The sequence below is a fragment of the Mobula hypostoma genome, chromosome 19 (genome assembly GCF_963921235.1).
Source record: "Mobula hypostoma chromosome 19, sMobHyp1.1, whole genome shotgun sequence".
Lineage (NCBI taxonomy): Eukaryota > Metazoa > Chordata > Chondrichthyes > Myliobatiformes > Myliobatidae > Mobula > Mobula hypostoma.
Genome location: NC_086115.1, coordinates 48,806,267 through 48,826,996, shown reverse-complemented (window position 1 = coordinate 48,826,996; position 20,730 = coordinate 48,806,267). Strand labels below are relative to the sequence as shown.

The following is a 20,730-nucleotide window of genomic DNA, read 5'->3' as shown; positions in this document are numbered from 1 at the left end:
TGGAGGATCGGCAAAAGGGAAACCGTGAGCTCCAACCTGTGCACATTAGACCTTTTCTTTTAGTTTTTCTTTACTAATCCTTTAGTCAAATTAAGAATTATAAAGCTAAATTGTTTAATTGCATATTGTGTGCTGTCTGTTATTTGGTGGTATTGATTTGTAACAGGGTAACACACCACACAGCATCCACACAAACAGGAAGTTTTGCATCTCAACTTCACACCTCAAGTCAAGTCACTTTTTATTGTCATTTCAACCATAACTGCTGGTACAGAACATAGTAAAAATGAGACAGTATTTTCCAGGACCATGGTGCTACATGAAACAATACAAAAACTACACTGAACTACGTAAGAAAAAACACAAAAACTACACTAGACTACAGACCTATCCAGGACTGCATAAAGTGCACAAAACAGTGCAGGCATTACAATAAATAATAAACAAGACAGTAGGCACAGTAGAGGGCAGTAGGTTGGTGACGAGCCAGGCTCTGGGTATTGAGGAGTCTGATGGCTTGGGGGAAGAAACTGTTACATAGTCTGGTCGTGAGAGCCCGAATGCTTTGGTGCCTTTTTCCAGATGGCAGGAGGGAGAAGAGATTGTCTTTGGCGGGGTCAGAGATTGTCTTCCCCAGACTTACTCAGCCGATAGCACCTGAGGGTTACACCAGCATTTGCACACTTTCTCTTAGTATAAACTAAATCACCTTAGGCTTTTCAGGGATGTTCAAATACTTTATGACACTACTTTAAGTGCCATCCTAACAATTAGAATGGGAAAGCTAATATTTTGATTGTAAAATGACATGTCAATATTTCTTACAATATTTGCATTTAAAAGCTAGCGGGGTAGAATATTTTAATTTATGTTGCTCTGTCACCTCCTGATGCTTCAATTTATATTTTGTGTAAAAGATGCAAAAGATAACAGAGTCAATAAAGTATCTTGATCAGCATTACTGTCTTCCATAAAGTTTCTCTTTCTCATAAATTTGCTTTTATGCTGTAATTTGTGGTGGCTTTTAACGTGTGAGTGCCTGCCAGTTCTAGCTGGATTACTGAATCCTGACAATTCAGTTTTTATCTTGTATTCAGCTGTGTGAGACACAGAAGTAGAATTTCAACACAGCTGGAGAGGTACAGAATTGTACGGTCTTTTGGCCCGGCTCATTTGTGATGGACCATGATGCCTACCTATGGTAATCTAATTTGCCTGCATTAGGCCTGTATCCCTCTTTCCTACTTTCTAATCTAAGTATCTGCCCTTTAAATATTGCAATTGTATCTGCCTTTACTACTTCCTCTGAGAGTTTGTTCTACTGCCTCCTGAGAGAAAAAATTATCCCTCAGATAATTCTAATGATTTGCACAGTTGCTGTGCGTCATACCAATTCTTATTCTCAATGCTTGAGCCTAAAGCTTAATTCTATTTTCACTACTCTATCCACTTCTGTTACCATTAACAGGGAGCTAAACAATCGCACCTAATGTCGCTCTGTACATCAACAGGTCCCTGAGGATGTTGCCATTTATGTTCTGAGTATTTGATGTCCCAAATTACATTACTTCACACTTTACAGGATTAAGTTCTGCCACTGCTCTGCCCAGCTTTCCAAATGATCTATGTCCTGCTGTAACCTTTTGCAACCTTCTTTTCTACTCACTGCTCCACCAGTGTTGATGTCATCTGCAAGTTAACCAATCAGACCACCGACATTCAGTTCCAAGTTATTTATATTAAGACAAACAACCATAATTCCAGCATCAGTCCCTGCGGTGCACCACTAGTTACAGATATCCAGTCAGAGAAACACCCATCCACCACTACTCTCTGTTTACTCTCATAAAGCCAGTTTTTAGCATCCAGTTTGCCAACACATCTTGGACTGACATTTCAGCCCGAGTCAATGATTTGGGCTCAGACCCCTCCTGTTGAAGGGTCTTGGCCCGAAGCATCGACTATTTATTCCTTTTCGTAGACGCTGCCTGATTTACTGATTCCTTGCCTGTTTTATCTTGGATCCCATCTGCGGACCTAATACGACTTTGTCAAAGCCTCTTGCTCTGTTCCTAAGTTCCAACACATCTACTGCTCGGCCTTTCTTAGCTACCTCCACAAAGCACTCAGTTGGATTTATGAGATAGGATTTCCCTGCCAAAGCCAAGTTGACACCTCCTGATCAGTCCCTGCCGTTCCAAGTGAATTTAAATTCTGTCCCTTCAAATTTTTCCAGTAATTTCCTTACTATTGATGGAAGGTTCATTCACCTATAATTTCATGATTTATCTCTAATGACCTTTATCAATAAGAGGATATTAGCTGTCCTGCAGTTTTCTGGTATCTCACCCATAGCTAACAAAGTGGCCAAAATCTCCATGAGTGCCTAGTAACATCATCTCTTGCTTCCCATAGCATCCTGGGATAGGTCCTGCCATGGGAATTTATTTACTTATTACAGACATTTTGTGGCATACATATATTTTAGAATGTGACAGTAGCCCTCCCCTACCTCTCCACCTTCTCCTACTGAAGTATTCATTTAGGATCTCACTCGTATCTCTGGCTCCACCTATAGAATTCCTGATAGGTGCCTGAAGGGATCAATTCCTTCCCCAGCTACTCTCTTGCTTCAGATATTATTGAAAAAAGTTGTTGGGATTCTCCCTAATCCTGGTTGCCAAAGCCATTCACGTCATCTTTCTGGCCTCCTAAGTTGTTTTGTTCACTTTAACATCTGAAAATGCTAAGCCTCTCAAAGTCCAACCCTATGTCCCTGTTGTGAGAGGTGGAAACGAGTAAGGCCGGCCAAAAGGGCTCTGGTGAAGCTCTGTAGGCCAATCCCCTGTACGGTGGATACAATGGATTACAGAAACATTAATGAACTCCAACCATACCATCGAATTTGGACGATGGAGACAGGAGGTCATCAATGCCTTTGCTCACTGGGAGCTAAGGGCCCAAGAAGAAGAAGAAAAATATTAAAGGATTCACAGTACAAAATGCCCATGCCTGAAACATGCTTCCTTTTATTTCAGTAGTTTGCTCTTAAGCTTTAAAAAAACTAAATTTGCAAAACGATTCCTTAATTAGTTAACCAAAGGTAACCTTTAAGTCGAAGGAGCCCCATTTAAATCTAATTAAAATTTATTTCAGATTTCCTCCCGATTAAGGAAGCAAAGCAGCTCACAGTAAGAGTTCCAGCAGCCTTCTTTGCCTGCCATCTTGTCCCTTTCTTTGCCTGGACGATAAATATTTCAACATCACTCAACACACTCACAGTAAAATGATGTTTCATATTTTCTCTGCTTTCAGGCTTTTATTTCTAGCCCTCTCAAATCTTACCATAGCTTAAAAGAAAACTGAAGAAACAACTGGTAGGAAAAGACTTGATGTATAATTTTAAAGCATTAAGGATATGCTCGCATTGGATTTTCATGAGCTCTCCAAGCCAAAATAGAAACGGGTTATCATGTGTTTGGAATCGTGGTTAAAGATTTATGAAGCTTCCCTGTTTAATAATTCTGGGGCATATTTAGCATGAAATCCAGAATCAAGAGGCACTATTTTATCGCTAGAGAAATATTAGTTCAGTGAATCCATTTAATTGGAAAACTGATTTTTTATGTGTACTTCTGATGGAATCTTCCATTCTAAAAAAGAATCTTATGAAAAACAATATGAATATTATCATATTGCATGTTTTTCATATTTCTCATAACATTCTGCCCGTAAAGTGCTCTCCAGTTCATTCCCATCAAACCAATTTCCTCCCTGACAGATCCTCCCCAGGTTTCAGCAGGCTCTATTCTGGTAAACTTTTTGCAACCCGGACGGTTCACAAGTCAGAAATCTGGCTCCTAGCAGCCCCTCAATGTCCAGCAGTACCATACCACCAGTCTTCCAAGTGCTCATTTATACGTACACGCTATGTTCAGTAAATCAGGTGTTCATAATTTGGGGAGGGCTTATTTTACACAGCACCCCACTCTCTCTAGCATTCCTGTCAACAACCTTGATTCTCCTACCACCCACCTACACGAGAGACAATTTATCATAACCAATTAAGCAACCACTCAGCATGACTTTGGGATTACAAGAAGTAGGCTCAGGACTTGGGGCGAGGGGGCGGAGAGCTCACACAGTCACAGGGCAATATTCATATAATGACTTTGCTGAATTTGAAGCCTAAATAATTAATTAGTAAATAATTAAAACAACAAAGTTACTTTAGCATGCCTCCTAAGGCCTTCTGTATGTTACCAGATTAAAGGCTGATGTATACTTGTGCGTACGGGCTACACCATAGGCCTGATTTATACTTTTGTGTAGCCCAGTGCCGTAGCGAGCATGTGTAGTTGTGTCTGCGTCGCTCTGCAATTCACCACCAAAACGCTAGTTGGCGGTGGGGTTTCTATGCCACTGTGTTGAGTTTCTTCGCGAGAGGCACGGACGAGGAAATGCATTTCAAGTATTTTCGGATGTCGGCAGGTAGATTTGACGTTGGTTCATCGTCTCCAACCATTTATTTTGCATCAGTGTACGGACATGGCGGAGAAAAGCAACCAGAAATGCGTATGAGGAAATGCGATGCTACCGAGTGGACCAATCACAGTCGTTGCGGTCTGCATTGCTGCGACGGGTGAGTGACATTTTTGGGGAGGTGCACGTCACCCTACGGCGGAGGGTACGGCGTAGGTTACGCGGTACCTACGGTGTACATTTGACACACAAGTATAAATCAGCCTAAATATGTGCAAAATTTATGAAACAATTTCAACTTAACTGTCTGCTTTATTTTCACTATTATATAAAAAAGTATTCCAAAAATTTCTGACCAAAAATACAATATGTTGCAGAAATATATGAGGTATTTTCAAATAATAGATTTCTTTAAAACCTAACAGCATGTTAGCACCATACTGGCCACGGGCTTACCTGGGGATGTCTGAAGGAAGGGTTAGCTGGGAGTGGCCTGCTGGGTACTCCAGAACTTGACTCCATGCCATGGTTGAGAGGTGGCAGGACCCGCTGCGGTGTCAGGGAAAAGTGCAAGTTTGCTCCTTTGACTGAATTTGGCAGTGGATTGCTAATATGAACAGGCTGATAGCCGGGTGGTCGCCGTACAGCCTGATCCAGCACAGCAGGGGATGGGAATGAACTAGCAGGCTGAAGATTGTCTGCATGCTGAAATAAACAGGCAACCAAAGTTAACTATAATAAAATTACTCAGTATGTGTTAACTGGCAATCATTTAACTTGGTATACAACATTTTATTTGGATTTAGCTGAGTAACTTATTATGAGAATCTGTATTGAGTCAAGGAACAATGAACTCTATCTCGTATTGAAAACATACAGTATTTTCTCTGGTAGTATACCTTGTATATTTTGGATTGTCTTTTGATAGGAGTTGTGTAGGCAGTACTAGATTGGCTTGGTGTAGAAGATCTAGGAGGATCCACAAAATACAATAGGAAAAACTTATTAATACAGTTGATTTGAACAGATTTTATACAGTGAAAACAACAGTTATACAGCTATACAGTTAAATAAAATTAGAAATAATATGAATACGTTTCCTTCTGATCACGCCTTTGCCAAATGCAACTTAATGTAGTTCTTGTTCTCAAGCTCATCTTAAATGTAATGTGTTGTGCTCCACTGACACCAAAAGTAACATAGAAACATATTAATCACAAAAGAATTATTGTTCTTCTAATACACAGTTGGGAAATGTGTTTACATCACAAACAAATCAAGTTAATTTCTTATCTGACAACAATATGCTATACATAAAGCTTTGGATGAAGCAATTTCATCCCATCTCAATCCAAAATGGCTGATCTCTTATTTTTAGACCGTAATCCTTGCTTCTAGACATCACAGCTGGGCAAAAATGGCCTTCACATTTACTTCAGTCTGCATAATCAAAGACCCTGCCCTACCATGGTTCTCTCTTCTCCCTTCTCCCATCGGGCAGGAGATACAAAAATCTGGAAAGCACAAAGCACCAGGCTCAATGATAGCTTCTTTCCCACGGTTGTCAGGCTCTTAAATGGACCTTTCGTAGAATAAGATGGACTTGACCCCACAATCTAACTCAATATCATTATTCACTTTGTTATTTACCTTCACTGCATTTTTTAGGAGCTTTTACACTTTATTCTACATTGTTATCGTTTCTAATTCAACGCACTGTGCAATGATTTGATCTGTATGAACAGTATCCAAGACAAGCTTTTCACTGTATTTTGATACATGCGGTAATAACAAGCCAATCGTTTGTATTTATGGTACACATTATTCCAGTTATTGGGGCCCAATTTAATTATTTTTATTCCTTGTCTTTTATCCTCATTGCTTATTTTTTAAATCAAAACCTATTTAATACAACTGTCTGAATGAGGCCAATTAACTTAGGGCAGATGGATAACTAGGGTCTTCCTGGTTTTTATGCTTTTTTATTGTCCACTGACCTAAAACAATTGGGAATTAACTTTGGCATTGTCAACAGAGATACAGTGTACCATACTTTTCCATTCCTTCCACATATTTTAATGACAAGATTGAATGGTTTGTTGATTTGGGGGAAAAAAAACACAGGTTAAATACTCCTTAGCTGAAATACCAAATCTGAAAATATCTGAAATACAATTTTTTTTAAGCGCTGACACGTTGTCACCATGGAAAATTCCAGAACCTAAGGTTCCCAGGCTTTGCTTAGGTCTCTGCACACCACTGACAGTTCTGAGAGGTGACCTCACATATGTGACCAACAGAAGTTAATGAAAAATAGAAAAAAACTGCATAAGGTGAAAAATGAAGATCTTGATTGTGTATTAAAAGAGTGGATTCGTCAGCATTGGAGTGAACATATGCAGCTTAACAGTCTGCTGATCACGAGACATGCAAAAATCTACCACAATGAACTGAAAATTGAAGGTAATTGTGAATATTCAGCAGGCTGGTTGCAGAAATTTAACAAAAGGCATGGCATTACATTCTTAAAGACTTAAAAAAATTAAAGGTGAGTTCTGATCATGAAGGAGGAGGGAAATTCATTGATGTGTTTGCGAAGATCATCGCTGATGAAAATCTAACACTAGAACAAACCTACGATACCGATTGTTTCTATACCTTGCATAAAACCGAAAAAAAGTACTAAATTACAAAAACAGTGTTCTGTAACCCTTTAATCACTGTAGCTGGAGACTGAAAGCCTGTTGTTGTTTGTCGTTGCTCAACAGCTGATTCAGGTATTCTCCTGATGCTGCTCTGCTGCTTCTGTTACTCTGTACACGTTATATTTTCATTAAAGTAGGTAATCATTTTTACTGTTAAGTACATGTGTGTGATGACCACATGGGAGACAAAGACTGCTTACAGGTAGCACATAAATTCAGTCAGAAATGATGACGATCTCAAACCGCTTATTATATATTCCAAAATCTGAAAAAAATCCAAAATCCGGAACACTTCCAGCCCCAAGCACTTCGGATAAGGGGAACCCAACCTGTTCTTAGAATGCTTGCCCATTAAATGAGTCTATTGCTTACTCTTCATTCTGTTTTATCATGCAAGTACCTGGATTCCATCCCAGCCCATATCATTTATTTGCAAATGTTCTCCTTTTGATGGGTTGCTGAAACCTACTTAGGATGGCATTTAAGGTAAAGACTAAACCTAAGAGGAAATATATGCAGACATAATAATAGTAGGAAGATAAAATGAAATCCTGATCTATCAGATCAAAACTGTGAGCTTCAGAAAAAGGAAGCATTCAGGGTGGTATACTGCAAACTGGCAGACAAGGTGATCGGTTTGCAGAGCGCCGGCACTCTGAAGGAAATGGCCACCCTAAGCTTCCTGTTGCAAGCCATTTCAACTCCCCTCACTACCAACCAGTCCATCATCATCAACCCAACATCAACTAGAACACCATTTCATATTCTACCAGGTATAGTGGGTACCAACCTCACTTGTGTTTGGTCTACAAATACAAACATTGAATCTTCCAATTTCACTTACCCTTTCCTCCTGTGTTTCCACTCTCTGACCCACCTTTGATTCTCTCATTTTTATTCCTTTTTCCATATGCCCCACCAAACTCCGTTACCTAGTTTCATCCTTCTCCCTCTCCTAGTTCCATCCACCTACAACTCACAGACCTCATCCGCCAGATTTCTTCCCTATCTGATTCAATTTGCCCTTTATCACTCCCTTACTGGGTCCTATTGTCACATTCCTTACTCATCAGATCCTAACTCTCGCATCCATTGTGTTCAAGCTTATCACCCTGTCTCCACATTAACCCGTTCCCTCCACCACCTGGCTCCATCCATCTTTTGTTTCCTTGTCTGCTTCCATTCATCATTCCCCTGCCTCTGCCTCCCAACTCTACCCCTCCCCTCAACTGGCTTCATCTGCCCACCATCCTTCACCCCACCTCAGCCAGCTTATCCTCTGCTGGCCCCTGCCTCACATCTACGCTCTTCTCTTTATGCCAACTATCAGCCCTCTCCACTCTCAATCCAGGGTCCCAAACCAAAACTGTTTCTTCAATTCCTTACCATGCAGCTCCCACCTAACACCCCCACTCCCCACAACCTCTCACCAGTGCCTCACAACTCATTGAGATCTTCCAGCAGTTTGCTTCTTTGCAACATACAGCAGTATTTTCTTTGCATCTATTTTCTTCTGCTTTGGTAATAGTATTCAGTATTTTCTTTTGAAGTAGAGTACACTGCTGTATGATGCCTCACATCACCTTTCATCATTTCAGTCTAAATGAGTTCCATCGTCCATATAATATGCATTGGAAAAATATCTACATTGTGCATAAAGGCAAATCTCTTTATCTTTTATGTGTACAGTATCAATAATATCTGATTTTTAAAGCAGGAGGCACAGAAAGACATTTATAGGACACAAACACAGAAGCAAAGCCACAGCTTTAACTTCATCTTTAAAACATTTTGTGGTTATTTGCTGCAAATGGACAGCATAAATTCACCAACTTCATTATCCTGGTAATGCAGATTTTCTAGTGCAACATCACCCTAGTGCCAAGAACTCTTTAATTTATTCTAACAAAAGATAACTTGGATTTTTAACTAGAAGTATACACTATCAATGCTTTCCTTCTGTAACTGACATCTCGATGAATTGGAGTGCCCAATATACAAAAGCTTGAATGCACAAAAGCACCAGGCTTAACGCAAACTTCTATCCCACCATTATCAGAAACAGTTTCGATGGCCGAATTCTGCTCTGATGTCTTATGGCATAGGCGCTTTCAAATTATGTTGACAGTAACACTGATGAGTGAGTAGTGTGTAAGTAATTGTGAGCAGTGCACTGACGCGGGCGAATAGCAGGATTTGTGGACAGAGTGGCACAGGGGATCTGGGCTTGGGATTTGGCACAAGTAGCAGAAAGCTCAAAGTTTGAGAGCACATCGATGTGTTCTGAGCTTAGACTTAAAGGAACATCAACAACTTAAAGGATACGTGTATGATGTGCTGAACTTAAGCAGCGCAGTAGCATAATGCTGTTAAAACACCAGCTACACGGGTTCAATTAGATCATAAGATAGAGGAGCAGAATTAGGCTGTTCAATGCATCGAGTCTGTCTGCCATTTTCTGACCATGACTGATCCATTTTCCCCTTCAGCCCCAATCTCCTGCCTTCATAAGATCATAAGATACAGTATATCGTAAAATTCTACCAATGTCTCCCTAAGACCACGTTGGTTTCCTCCCATGGTCCAAAGATATACAGGTTAGTATGTTAATTGGTCACATGGGTATAACTGTGCAGCATGGGCTGGAAGTGCCTGTGACCACACTGTATCTCTAACTAAGTAAATAAATACAGGGTCCTTTGGGACTGAAACAGAGGTGTTCTGGGTCAATTTCATTTTTCAGTGCTGCCTGTGTAATACTTGGTACCCACTACTGTCATCAGAAACGAATTGGAACATCTTCCATTCACTGACTTTCTCATGTATTACTTTGATGAATGTTAAGGATTAAGAATATTTCCTTTAAGATAAATATTATACTGATTTAGGCATTTTTCCATATTAAAAGGGACATTAATGCGATTTTAAAAATTGATTTTGCAGGGATTTAAAAAGGGAAGGACGAGAGAAACAGGAATGTTTGCATCCGTTATCTATAATTAGGGCAATGGACCAACTAGATCTTTTCTCTTGTAATTCAAAACCTACGTTAAAAAACAAAGACATTTCCAAGCGTCTCCATAGCAAAAGACGAAATTATTTTTACCAAATTATTTTCTTATAAAGGCTTTACCTTAATTTTTCTACGGTGGTTATTTTATGTGAGAAAAGGAGCTGAAGCAGTGTCTTCCGTTTGAAACACATGATCACACCAGCTGTGATTAGGCTCAAAATGGTGACTAGAATGCCCACAAACAAGCTGTTATTTCCTGAAACACAAAGGGTACATACAATTTAATTTCAATAGTGATTGCAACATAGTCTTTAAAATAGATAATTGTACAAACATTTAATCAGTAATCAATCACTGGTAACTGATTCACAATTTTCTAAAGTTTGGCTGCCTGTATCATTTTTGAAATCCTTTCATTCCTGAATGAAATGTTATTCTCTTATTCATGCTCCAACATTGTGCACTCTGACCCATACCTTTTCCAGTTGAGTCTTAATTTTAAAATGTCATACATTGTTCAGATTCTTTCTAGGGCTTGTCCTCCCTATATCTGTAATATCATGTCATGCCTCTAATTCTGTACTCCAGCCCAATGCAGGGTTTAATTACTCCACCATCAGCAGCATCCCTAAAATCTAAAGTTTCCTCACTAACCATTCTCTCCGATTCTCCTTCCTCCTCTAGGTTGCCTCTTAAGTGTACCACCATGGCGAGGCCTTTGGCCATGTGCCCCAATAATTCCTGTTGGTGCTGAGTATCAAGTGTTTTGAACTAGTAATAGATTCACAAGCTCGGAAATGTTCCACACTTTCTATTCTTTCTTTCAGTACTTTGGGACACTCTGCTCTGTTTAATGTGAGGGAAAATTAACATAAAAGCAGCAAATCCAGTCAGTCTGCAAATGTGGAAAGAGAAACAGCTGATATTTAAGGTCCAAGTCCCTTTGTCAGGATCGGAAAACCAAATAGTTTTCAGTAAAAGAGAAGGCGAGGTGAGGTTTATCACGTATTAAGGAATATCACATAGAGGGTGAGACCAAATGACTTAATATAGCAGTAAAATAATCAGGTTAAGCCTCTTTGTGTCTATTATGTGCTGTTAAAAGCAAAGCTGAGAGATTTACTCAGCAGGACAGACCAATAGAAAAAGAATCTAGCCAAAATGGCGCCAGGCAGAAATGGTCAGTTCTGATAGAGACAGAAAGAAAGCATGTTTACTAAAGTTAGAGAATTCAGTATGGGGCCCTGGAGGCTATAAACTCCCCAGATGGAAGATAAAATGTTGATCCACAAGTTTGCATTGGCTCTCGTTGCTACTGCAGGATGCCATAAAAAGACAGGTCTGAAAATGGTTGGGATGGTGAATAAAGATAGCAGGAAACTGAAAGCTCAGGAACATTCCTATGGATTAAAAGCAGGTGTACCATAAAGCCATTTCTCAGCCTGCATTTGGTTTCACCAATGTAGGGAGGGCCACATTGTGGCCACTGAATGCAGTGTATCAGAATGGAAGAACGAAAGGGGATCAGGCGTGAAGCATGAACCATTTCTCTTTCCACAGAGGCAGTCTGACTTCCAGCAATTTCTTTTTTTAGTTTGCACTTCCAGTATTGATACTTGTTTTGATTTATATTTACTCAGATGCAAGTTGTTGTTGCTTGTGTGGTGCTCCGTTGGCCGGGTTCGACCACGGATGTTGTGTCTTAGCTTCTGAAATTGGCTCGCAAGCCATGGCAGTACCATACGGAGAGAAAACTGTCGCCCTTGCAACAGTCTCCCTCTCTCCATGCAGCTGATGAATCCAAAGGAATGGCAATGACCAACACAGTCTGGCACCAGTGGCATTGCAGAAGTTTGTTAGTCAGCGTTGAACTCAATGTAGGACTGCTTTAGGGACTCCACCTCCGGAGTTTTCATGAAGACTTCCCCATGAGTGGGTATAGCCGCAAGGCAGCGGAGGTTTGAGATCAGAATTTTCCTTTTCCTAGATGAGCTGCCAACCACGGCTGACGAGCCCCATCTGCCAAAGTGACTATTTTTAAGGTGCCAGTGACTCACCTTTGCCACTAACAGTAGAAACAGATCTACTGGGCTTAGTAGCTAAGTCACACATGAAGACCAGGAGCTGGACTTGGTTGCCAGTAGCTATTTGAGACACACACCAATAGGAGCATTTAATAGGTAGTGGGAGCTTCTCCCCACTACCACCCTCAGCCATGACAACCTTAAGATTGTTTACTGTTAGAGGATTATTATAAAACATTTAACAAACACATATATGGGGCATTTGCAATATTTTTAGTTTGCACTTCCAGTATTGATACTTGTTTTGATTTGTATTTACTCAGATGCAAGTTGTTGTTGCTTGTGTGGTGCTCCGTTGGCCGGGTTCGACCACGGATGTTGTGTCTTAGCTTCTGAAATTGGCTCGCAAGCCATGGCAGTACCATACGGAGAGAAAACTGTCGCCCTTGCAACAGTCAATATTGTCAATCACATATCCAAACTTCACTTTTCATCCTAATGCCCCAGGGAAAGTACCAGTGACTATGTTTAGAGGATATTTTAAACTTACACGTTTGTACTCTGATGATAAGGTTTTACTTCAATTCATTAAATTTACAGTGCCTCTGGTTATTTTTTGTTGCACTATGCAACAATACGAACATTTTGAATGCACAATATGAATAATATGAACATTTTTACACCATTGGCATGCTCTTGGGTTTAACAGATTTTTATTTCTATCATACTGATTATAGTTTCCATATTTATGCAAAATCTTGTGTAAAAGCTAGCACAAAAAGAAACTAAGTTGATAATCATAGCAATATGCTGTCAATCCTCACCTTCAAGCCTCATGGGTCCACTGTCTATACTCCCTCCTAAACCAGGCTTGTCGCAATATGGCGGAGCCCAGTCATGGTCACAGTGGCAGTTCTTATTGTTGTTGCACACCTAGTAACAAGTAAAGTAACTTGTATGTAATTGCTTAAGTCTAACACAAGAATAAATGTAACCTTTCTGATTCAGTTCGTATTTAATATAGTTCATAGATCAAGTTCAAGTTGAATTGTCATTTAACCATACACATGCGTGCAGCTAAATGAAACAGCTTTCCTCTGGGGCCAAGGTAAAAATCAGAGTACATATAGTCACACTCAGCACATAGCTCATATAACATACAGCACCTCCTATATAAGACTGTAAAATATAGGAGCAGAATTAGGCCATTTGGCCCATTGAGTCTGCTCCACCATTTCATCATGGCTGATTCAATTTTCCCTCTCAGCACCAACTTCCTGCCTTCTCCCCATTTCCCTTCATGCCCTGACTAATCAAGAGTCTGTCAACCTCTGCCTTAAAGAACTTGGCCTCCACAGCTGCCTGTGGCAACGAATTCCACAGATTCACCACTCTCTGGCTATAATAGATACTAAATCAAAAAAAACTATTAAAATACCAAGTTAGTAGAAGTGACATGCTCAGTCCTTGAAGCCTTACTTAAATATCTTGGAGCTCCATTGATAAACACACCTTATTTATGAAGCAGCTGATATTTACACCTTTAAATGGAAACAAAACTGGCTTTTCTAGATTCATCATCAAATGAGAGCTCCCTAAACTTCTGGTTGGATTTGGAATGCAGAATCTGTTACCAAATTTTATATGGACTCCAACAGCAAAACTACTGGCTCTCAGATTCTGTCAGATTAGCCTTGGCATAGGATCCACAATGTAACTGCCGTACTGTTTCCAGCATTTTCTGTTTTATTTCAGATTTCCAGCATCTGTAGTTTCTTTTAATTTTCATTTCATGTACTCTGTGCCCAGGATTCTTTATCCCCCTTAACTACTTTTTAAAAAATCTGCCTTTCCGCTTGCAATGATTTACGCACATTTACCATTAGATTCATGTTCTTTTAGCTCCTTAAGAACTGTATCCTCCTGCTTAAATTGCCAGATTGAAAAGGTCAGAGTGTGAGGCGAGGGACGGGCTGGTTCAGCTCACCGCTCTGTAAGGTTTACTCGTCTCTGCACTGAACTGAGGCTGCGGCCTGCAGCTAACAGGCTCCTGCATCGCCTGAATCGGCTGCTGTGACTCCTGGCTTCGTGTCTGTGGACTCACTTTCGTGAACTTCAGTTCTGAATGCTATTTGATTAATTTTATTGTTTGCATGATTCTTTTTTTCCCGTCTCTGCACATTGAATGTTTGGTTCTTTTAAGAGGTTCCGTTGGGTTCCTTTGTTTTGTGGCTGCATGTAAGGAAATGAATCTCAAGGTTGTGTACAGTATACATATTTTGATAATAAACATACTTTGAGCTTTGAACTACCTTCTCTTCCTTTAGTGAAATATAACACTTGGCATTTTCTGTGTTAAATTTAATCTGGAATGTCTAACCGTTCTACTACTCTGCCACATTCTCTTGAAACCTAATACTGTTACCAAACAATATAAACAAATATCACTGCCTATGAGCAAAATGTTTGTCAGAGAAGAACATATGAAGCAACTTTTTAAAGATGGAAATGAAAGAAACATAAGATATCAAAGAGAGTCTTGAGGTTGTCAAAGATTACTGAGGTGTGAAGAAGTGAGTCAGACAGAGGCTTGAAACCAGCATATGACTTCAGAGATTGAAGTGCCGCTGCTAAACTGGGAGTCAATGTAGATTAGCAAGTAGCGTGATACTCATATTTAGTGCATATTCAGCATAACACAGTGGAAAATCATTCCATTGTGTTACCTTAACAGTAGCAGGACTGAAGATCACAACTGCAGAGAGTATTCCGGCAGTGGGCGAATCAGCCCTCTTGTGTTTCTTGATCTCGTCACTTGAGATTCAGTATCTCGCAACCCTGCCATTTTGACCTGGCCCATGCCTTCATTAACCAGGTCCAACACTTGCCTGTCTTGGATCTTGCCCCTCCTAACACAGGTCGTCGGGTTTGTGGGGGTGTGGCCAGAGTTAATCGGGGCGTGCCTCGGCTTAGTGGGGGGATGTGCCCCGTTGGACTTTAGGATTAGGTTTGGGGGTAGGGCTGGCGGTTGTATATGTTGGGGTGGGAGAGGTCAGGTTGTGGAGTTTTGTGGGGTTCTGGCGGCAAGGGTAGTGTAGTGGCTGTGGGTTTGTGGGGATGTGGCCAGGGTTAACTGGGGCGTGCCTCAGGTTAGTGAGGGTGTGTGCCCCTTTGGACCTTAGGTTTAGGTTTGAGGGTAGGAATGGCGGATGTATATGTGGGGCTGGGAGAGGTAAGGTTGTGGAGATTTGTGTGGTGAGGTATGAGGTGCTATGGTGGATAGGATAGTGTAGAGGAGCCAGTATTTCTTGCAAGAACATTCATTCAGTGGTGGCTGACACTAACTTTTGTGAAAAATAGCAGCTACAGAGGCTTCCAGAAAATATCCGTGAATTTTGTAGAGGAATTCTATATGGAGCAGTTAATGTACATAAATGGACACATTTTTAATAGGGAAACAGCAGGATGCCATGTCACCTGGGTGTCTTCCAGCCTCATGTACATCCCTGGGTGATTAAACCATCTAAAGTCAATCCAGAACACCCAGGCTCTCATGACTTAACCCACATTACGGACACGTTATAAAGAGATAAAGATTAGCTTTATTTGTACATCAAAACATGCAGAGAAATGTGTTTTTTGTGTCAAGTAGAATCCGAGAGGATTGTACTGGGCAGCCCACAAGTGCCACCACTCTTCCTATGCCAACGTTGTATGCCCACGACTCACTGTATGTATGTGGAGGGAACCAGATGAAACCCGTGTAGTCATGGGGAGAAAGTACAAACCCCTTAGACACAGCAGCAAGGATCAGACTCCGATCGTACAGTTGACAGTGTAAAGCAGTGCACAAACCACTACACCATCATGCACGAGCGTTGCTGCTCACAGTATATTCTAGCCTTCTCACTCAGATAAGAACAAGAGTGGAAGGGAAATAAATTTTAAATGGGATAGAAAGTTGTGTAAAAGTACAAAACCAGTGGAAAACTGGGAATGAGAAATGGCTTTTCAGACTGTCCCTCCCTTCACCTGCCAAGTGTTTCTTGCCTACTTCAGCAATATCAGAAGGGGCAGATTTCTGCTTTTGCTTTCCTAGCAGGAAGCCTTGCTCACTGGCAACATATATCTAAAATTAAACTGCAGACTGCATGTAATTTTCCCATCTAATTTAAAGTCATGATTATATTATATGGAAAATCATATCCATTTGTGTTTGGCTCTGCTGGTGGGCTTGAGTCAGGGAGCCAATGGAAGCACAGAAACTGTAATCCATAAACGATTGCAAAGTGTTCGTCAAAATCTTTTGCATAATATATAAAAATACATAAAAACTTATTTTTTGAAGATAAGGTACACATAGCTTTTAAAAAGTCAATTTTCTCACTTTTGAAAGATTGAAGTTCAGCAAAATATACATTTCAGCAAATAAATAAATTTTAAAAGATGGTTACTTTTTGCTTTAATCTGAATTCATGGTATTCATAAATCTTCACACTTAAAAAGCAATCATTGGGTTGAAATATGGTGTGCTGCAAAAATTTAAGATTAGAATTAAACCAGAGCAATGGCACAATGGACAGATAAGAAATTCAGCCAAAGCAGGGTTTTGAACAAGTGAAAATAAAAGATTTTAATATTATAACTGATAACTCAATAATGAGAACAATTTTTAGCATAGTTTAATAATGTCTCAGAAAGATTTTAAGAGAGTAAGACCATTAAACTTAGGAGCAAAATTAGGCCATTCTGCCCACCGAGTTTACTCGGCTAGACTCAGTTTGTGAAAGTTTATGGCTTGATATTTTTTCTTTAAATATAGTTTTTAACTGGAATAATTACATTTTGGCAATCTTACAAAGTAGCATTACAATAATGGTTCAAATTTTAATCCAGATGTTAATTTTACTGGGAAAGTGAATGGGGTTAATTTTGAACATACTGGTGGAGCATAAAACAGAGTGAGCTGAGGAATGAATGTAGAAAGCCGTGCAATTATCTTTCCAATTGAATGAAAGTAAATTACCCACTTCCCTTGAAAGGAAAATTGCCTGACTAAAATTTTATTTTTAAGCTCTGGCACTAGGTTGAAAAGCACCCTCAATATACAAGATAAATAAATAATGGTTCAATATATGTATGATGCGAATTGATTCTCCCCCAAAATAGGTTCAAAGGAACAATGGCAGAAAGGCATTTTGTGCTACTCATTAAGCCTGGTTAATTTGTAAGAATTTGTGCAGGAGTGGGGTGGAAAAAGCAATGATAACACATGGCTAATTGCTATTTATTTACTTATATGTTTAATTATTGAGATAAAGTGTGGAATAGGCCCTTCTGGCCCTTTGAGCCTCACCACCTGGCAAATCCTGATTTAACTCTAGCCTAATCACGGGACAATGTACAATGACCAATTAACCTACCAACCAGTAATTCTTTTGACTGTGGGAGGAAACTGAAACATGCAGAGTATACTTACGTGGTCATGGGGAGAATGTACAAACTCCTTGTAGACAGTGGCAGGAAACGAACCCAGGTCACTAGTACTGTAAACCGTAGTGCTAACCACCACGCTACCATGCCAACCATTTTATTCAAAATCAGATTGAATTTAATTAATGAGAAAATTTTGCAATGCAACTTGTATGCTTACAAAGAAGTTAATTGTATAACAAAACAAAAAAGGGATAATTGGAGAGATGCTGATCTTTATGCTTTTCTCTCTCCTGATTAGAGTTCATATTTGAATATGAAGTAGCTCTGTCATTATCCCATAAGGAAGATGGATTATATCTGCATAAAGTATTCATTTTAAGGGAAATAGTTTGCAAGCTGAGTTACTGTAAATATAGGGAGGAAACAAAAGACCAAAAAAATTGAAAGATGATAAAGCCGTTTAAAGACAACTGCAGATGATTAGCAGAAAATGTAATGACAAGTGAGGTCCACCCCAAAGCTTTGGGTCTGCAATAATACTGATTAACCAATAACGACAAACATCAATATTGGTTGCTTTTGTTGTAATGAATTTGTATCAGCTCATGGAAGTTGCATGTTTTTATTTATCTTTCATACAAGGCAACAGCTCTATTCACATTTGCTGGGCTACTAATCTTTCAATTCTGTTTCTTTTATCTGCCAATCATTAATCCTTAACTCAGAGCGGTGCAAATAAATCTCCTGATATCTGCTTTACATCCCTTGTACGCATGGTCCATCAAACTCTAGGAATAACCTGCTGACTAATTCCATCTAGACATAATTTGAATATGATTTTATCACAATGCACCATATTCTGTGCTGTTCTAAAGAAATGGTTCAAGTCATTAAACTTTTCTTAATTTATTGCTTTTCCCTTTTACCAAGGAGAATGTAATTGAAACTATATTGTACCATCTCTAAAGCTTCAAAAATCTTCCCAATAATTTCTAGCACTCTATGGCAGGGTAAGTCCAACTGAGCTCTTGTGAAGATTTCACATTACACTCACCATTATATAAAGACTTTTACCTTTTTTTTGCGTGTGCGTGCATGTGATGTTATCGGGACGATATCTTTTTCAAACCTTTACAAGGTGCGGAGCAAGAGAGAGAGAGACTGTATGGCACGCCACTCCGCACACAGACATTTTGCAGTATTTTTCCGTTTATTTTACGAGGTTGAGTTGCGATCTCGACACTCAACCCGGCACGGATGGAAAGCATACTCGGGAGCAGACCCGGCTGGGTTCGAACCCGGGAACCTCCGTTCCAGAGTCCGTCGCTGATGTCATTGCGCCACCAGCCGGCCCTAAAGACTTTTACGTATTTACATACCCTATTATAAGACCTAAAATTCCATTACATTTGTTAAAGAGATTTATTAACTAAGATACTGCACATTTAATAAGGTGGAAATGCTACTACAACTTTTAAAAGTATTTCTCATTGTTTTATTTGAATTTAACTTGTATATATAAAAATTTATTTTGTTGTTATTTGTAGAATTAATGTAAAAGCGAAGGATGGCGGGTGAAGATACATCTCTACCAGAAGAGGTGTAAGGTGCTGTTTCTTTCCACTAGCCCGCAAGTCACCCTTGGGCAAGGTGTAACACCAGCTTAGCCCGCCGATCAGGGTCATGTGAAGCCATGGGAGCAGCTGGTGGATGGTCGTATGAGCAGCTGGTGCATATCACAGTGGTTATGTGACCACTGACGCCGGGCAGACAGTCGCTGAAGAGTATTGATAATGGCTGGGGTCACCCATCTTGTAAGGACATGGCCCAGAAGAAGGCAATAGCAAACTACTTCTGTAAAAAATTTTGCCATGGACAATCCCAATGATGAGACCATGATTGCTTACATCATACAACACAGCACATACTGATGATAATGATGATGTAATAGGTGGAATTTCCATTCACTGTAAGTAATGAATGATTTTTAAACGTACTTTGAATGTAACACTTCTGTTACTTAAACTGCGTTGGACAGAAGTTTTCATTTGTCCAGGCCAATAAGAGACAATTGAATTAAAACAGGTAAAAGCTACAGCTTGTGGAACTAAGGCAAATTACAAAACTGATTAGGAGACTGGTTGTACAGTATGATCATTCCAATGGGTGGGAGTGACCAGTGTCATTCCCTAGGGATCCATGCTGGATCTCAACTGATGACTGAGATCACATGCTTGAAATTCACACTCTCAGGTTTGCTGGTTATATAAAGACCGGGGATAAAAATCAATGCGGATGGAAAGTAAAAAGGCCAAGACCCTTTGTCAGCACTAACTGAAAGCAGAGGTAGTAACATCCACCAGAGAAATGTTATCTATTCATACCTGTCCTCCAAAGCTCATCAAAGGATACTTCAGACCAGATGGCATTGCTGATGAAAATATGTTTACATTATTTTTTGCCAATCTCATTTTTAAACCAGTTCTTAATTTCTACATACGACATTACAAGCACTGAGTTTTAAAATTTTGTTTTGCTAATATAGCCTGCAGGATTAGAGTCTGCCATTTAGGATACGTCACCAAATCAATATCTCATTAATATTTTGGGCTGAGAACAAGATCAGATTTGGATGGCTACTGACTTAAAAATAAACAGAACAATTTGGCCTTTAAAACCAACTATTAAACTTGAACTGGTTTTGCTGATGGAAGTGCTTTGATATTAAATGGAATAAGATCTTATCAGTATAACTCATGAATAAGCTTAAGTGACCAAAGAATTTTCACAGAGAGCCTTTTCACATTTAGTATTAAGACTAAAAAGTGTTTTAAAAAATGTGATAATGCTCAATCTTACCCCTTGACCGTGACATTTAGAAGCACATTCTAAAACTCCAAAGGCACTGATGTTCTGGCAGCGTCGGTTTAGACAGATCTGGCAAAGCAGAAATACTTATGTTATTATACTGTAAGTGTTCATGAATACATTTGATTACATATAAATTAATCTAGAAGTGCAGGCTCTCTAAAATATTTGAATTTCTTTCCACTTAACAATTTTTCTATGA

At 39.6% G+C, this 20,730-nt stretch overlaps 1 protein-coding gene across 1 annotated transcript in view; it reads right to left on the bottom strand.

The window, feature by feature from the left end:
* Positions 1–20,730, bottom strand: part of LOC134359017 (disintegrin and metalloproteinase domain-containing protein 12-like) — a 397,127-nt gene that overhangs the window by 5,969 nt on the left and 370,428 nt on the right. The window contains exons 17-21 of the mRNA XM_063071825.1: positions 20,520–20,597; positions 13,049–13,157; positions 10,321–10,456; positions 5,382–5,451; positions 4,939–5,187 (exon numbers count right to left, since the gene is read on the bottom strand). Of these exons, the coding sequence (XP_062927895.1) occupies positions 4,939–5,187; positions 5,382–5,451; positions 10,321–10,456; positions 13,049–13,157; positions 20,520–20,597 (642 nt within the window). The remainder of the gene's footprint in view (positions 1–4,938; positions 5,188–5,381; positions 5,452–10,320; positions 10,457–13,048; positions 13,158–20,519; positions 20,598–20,730) is intronic.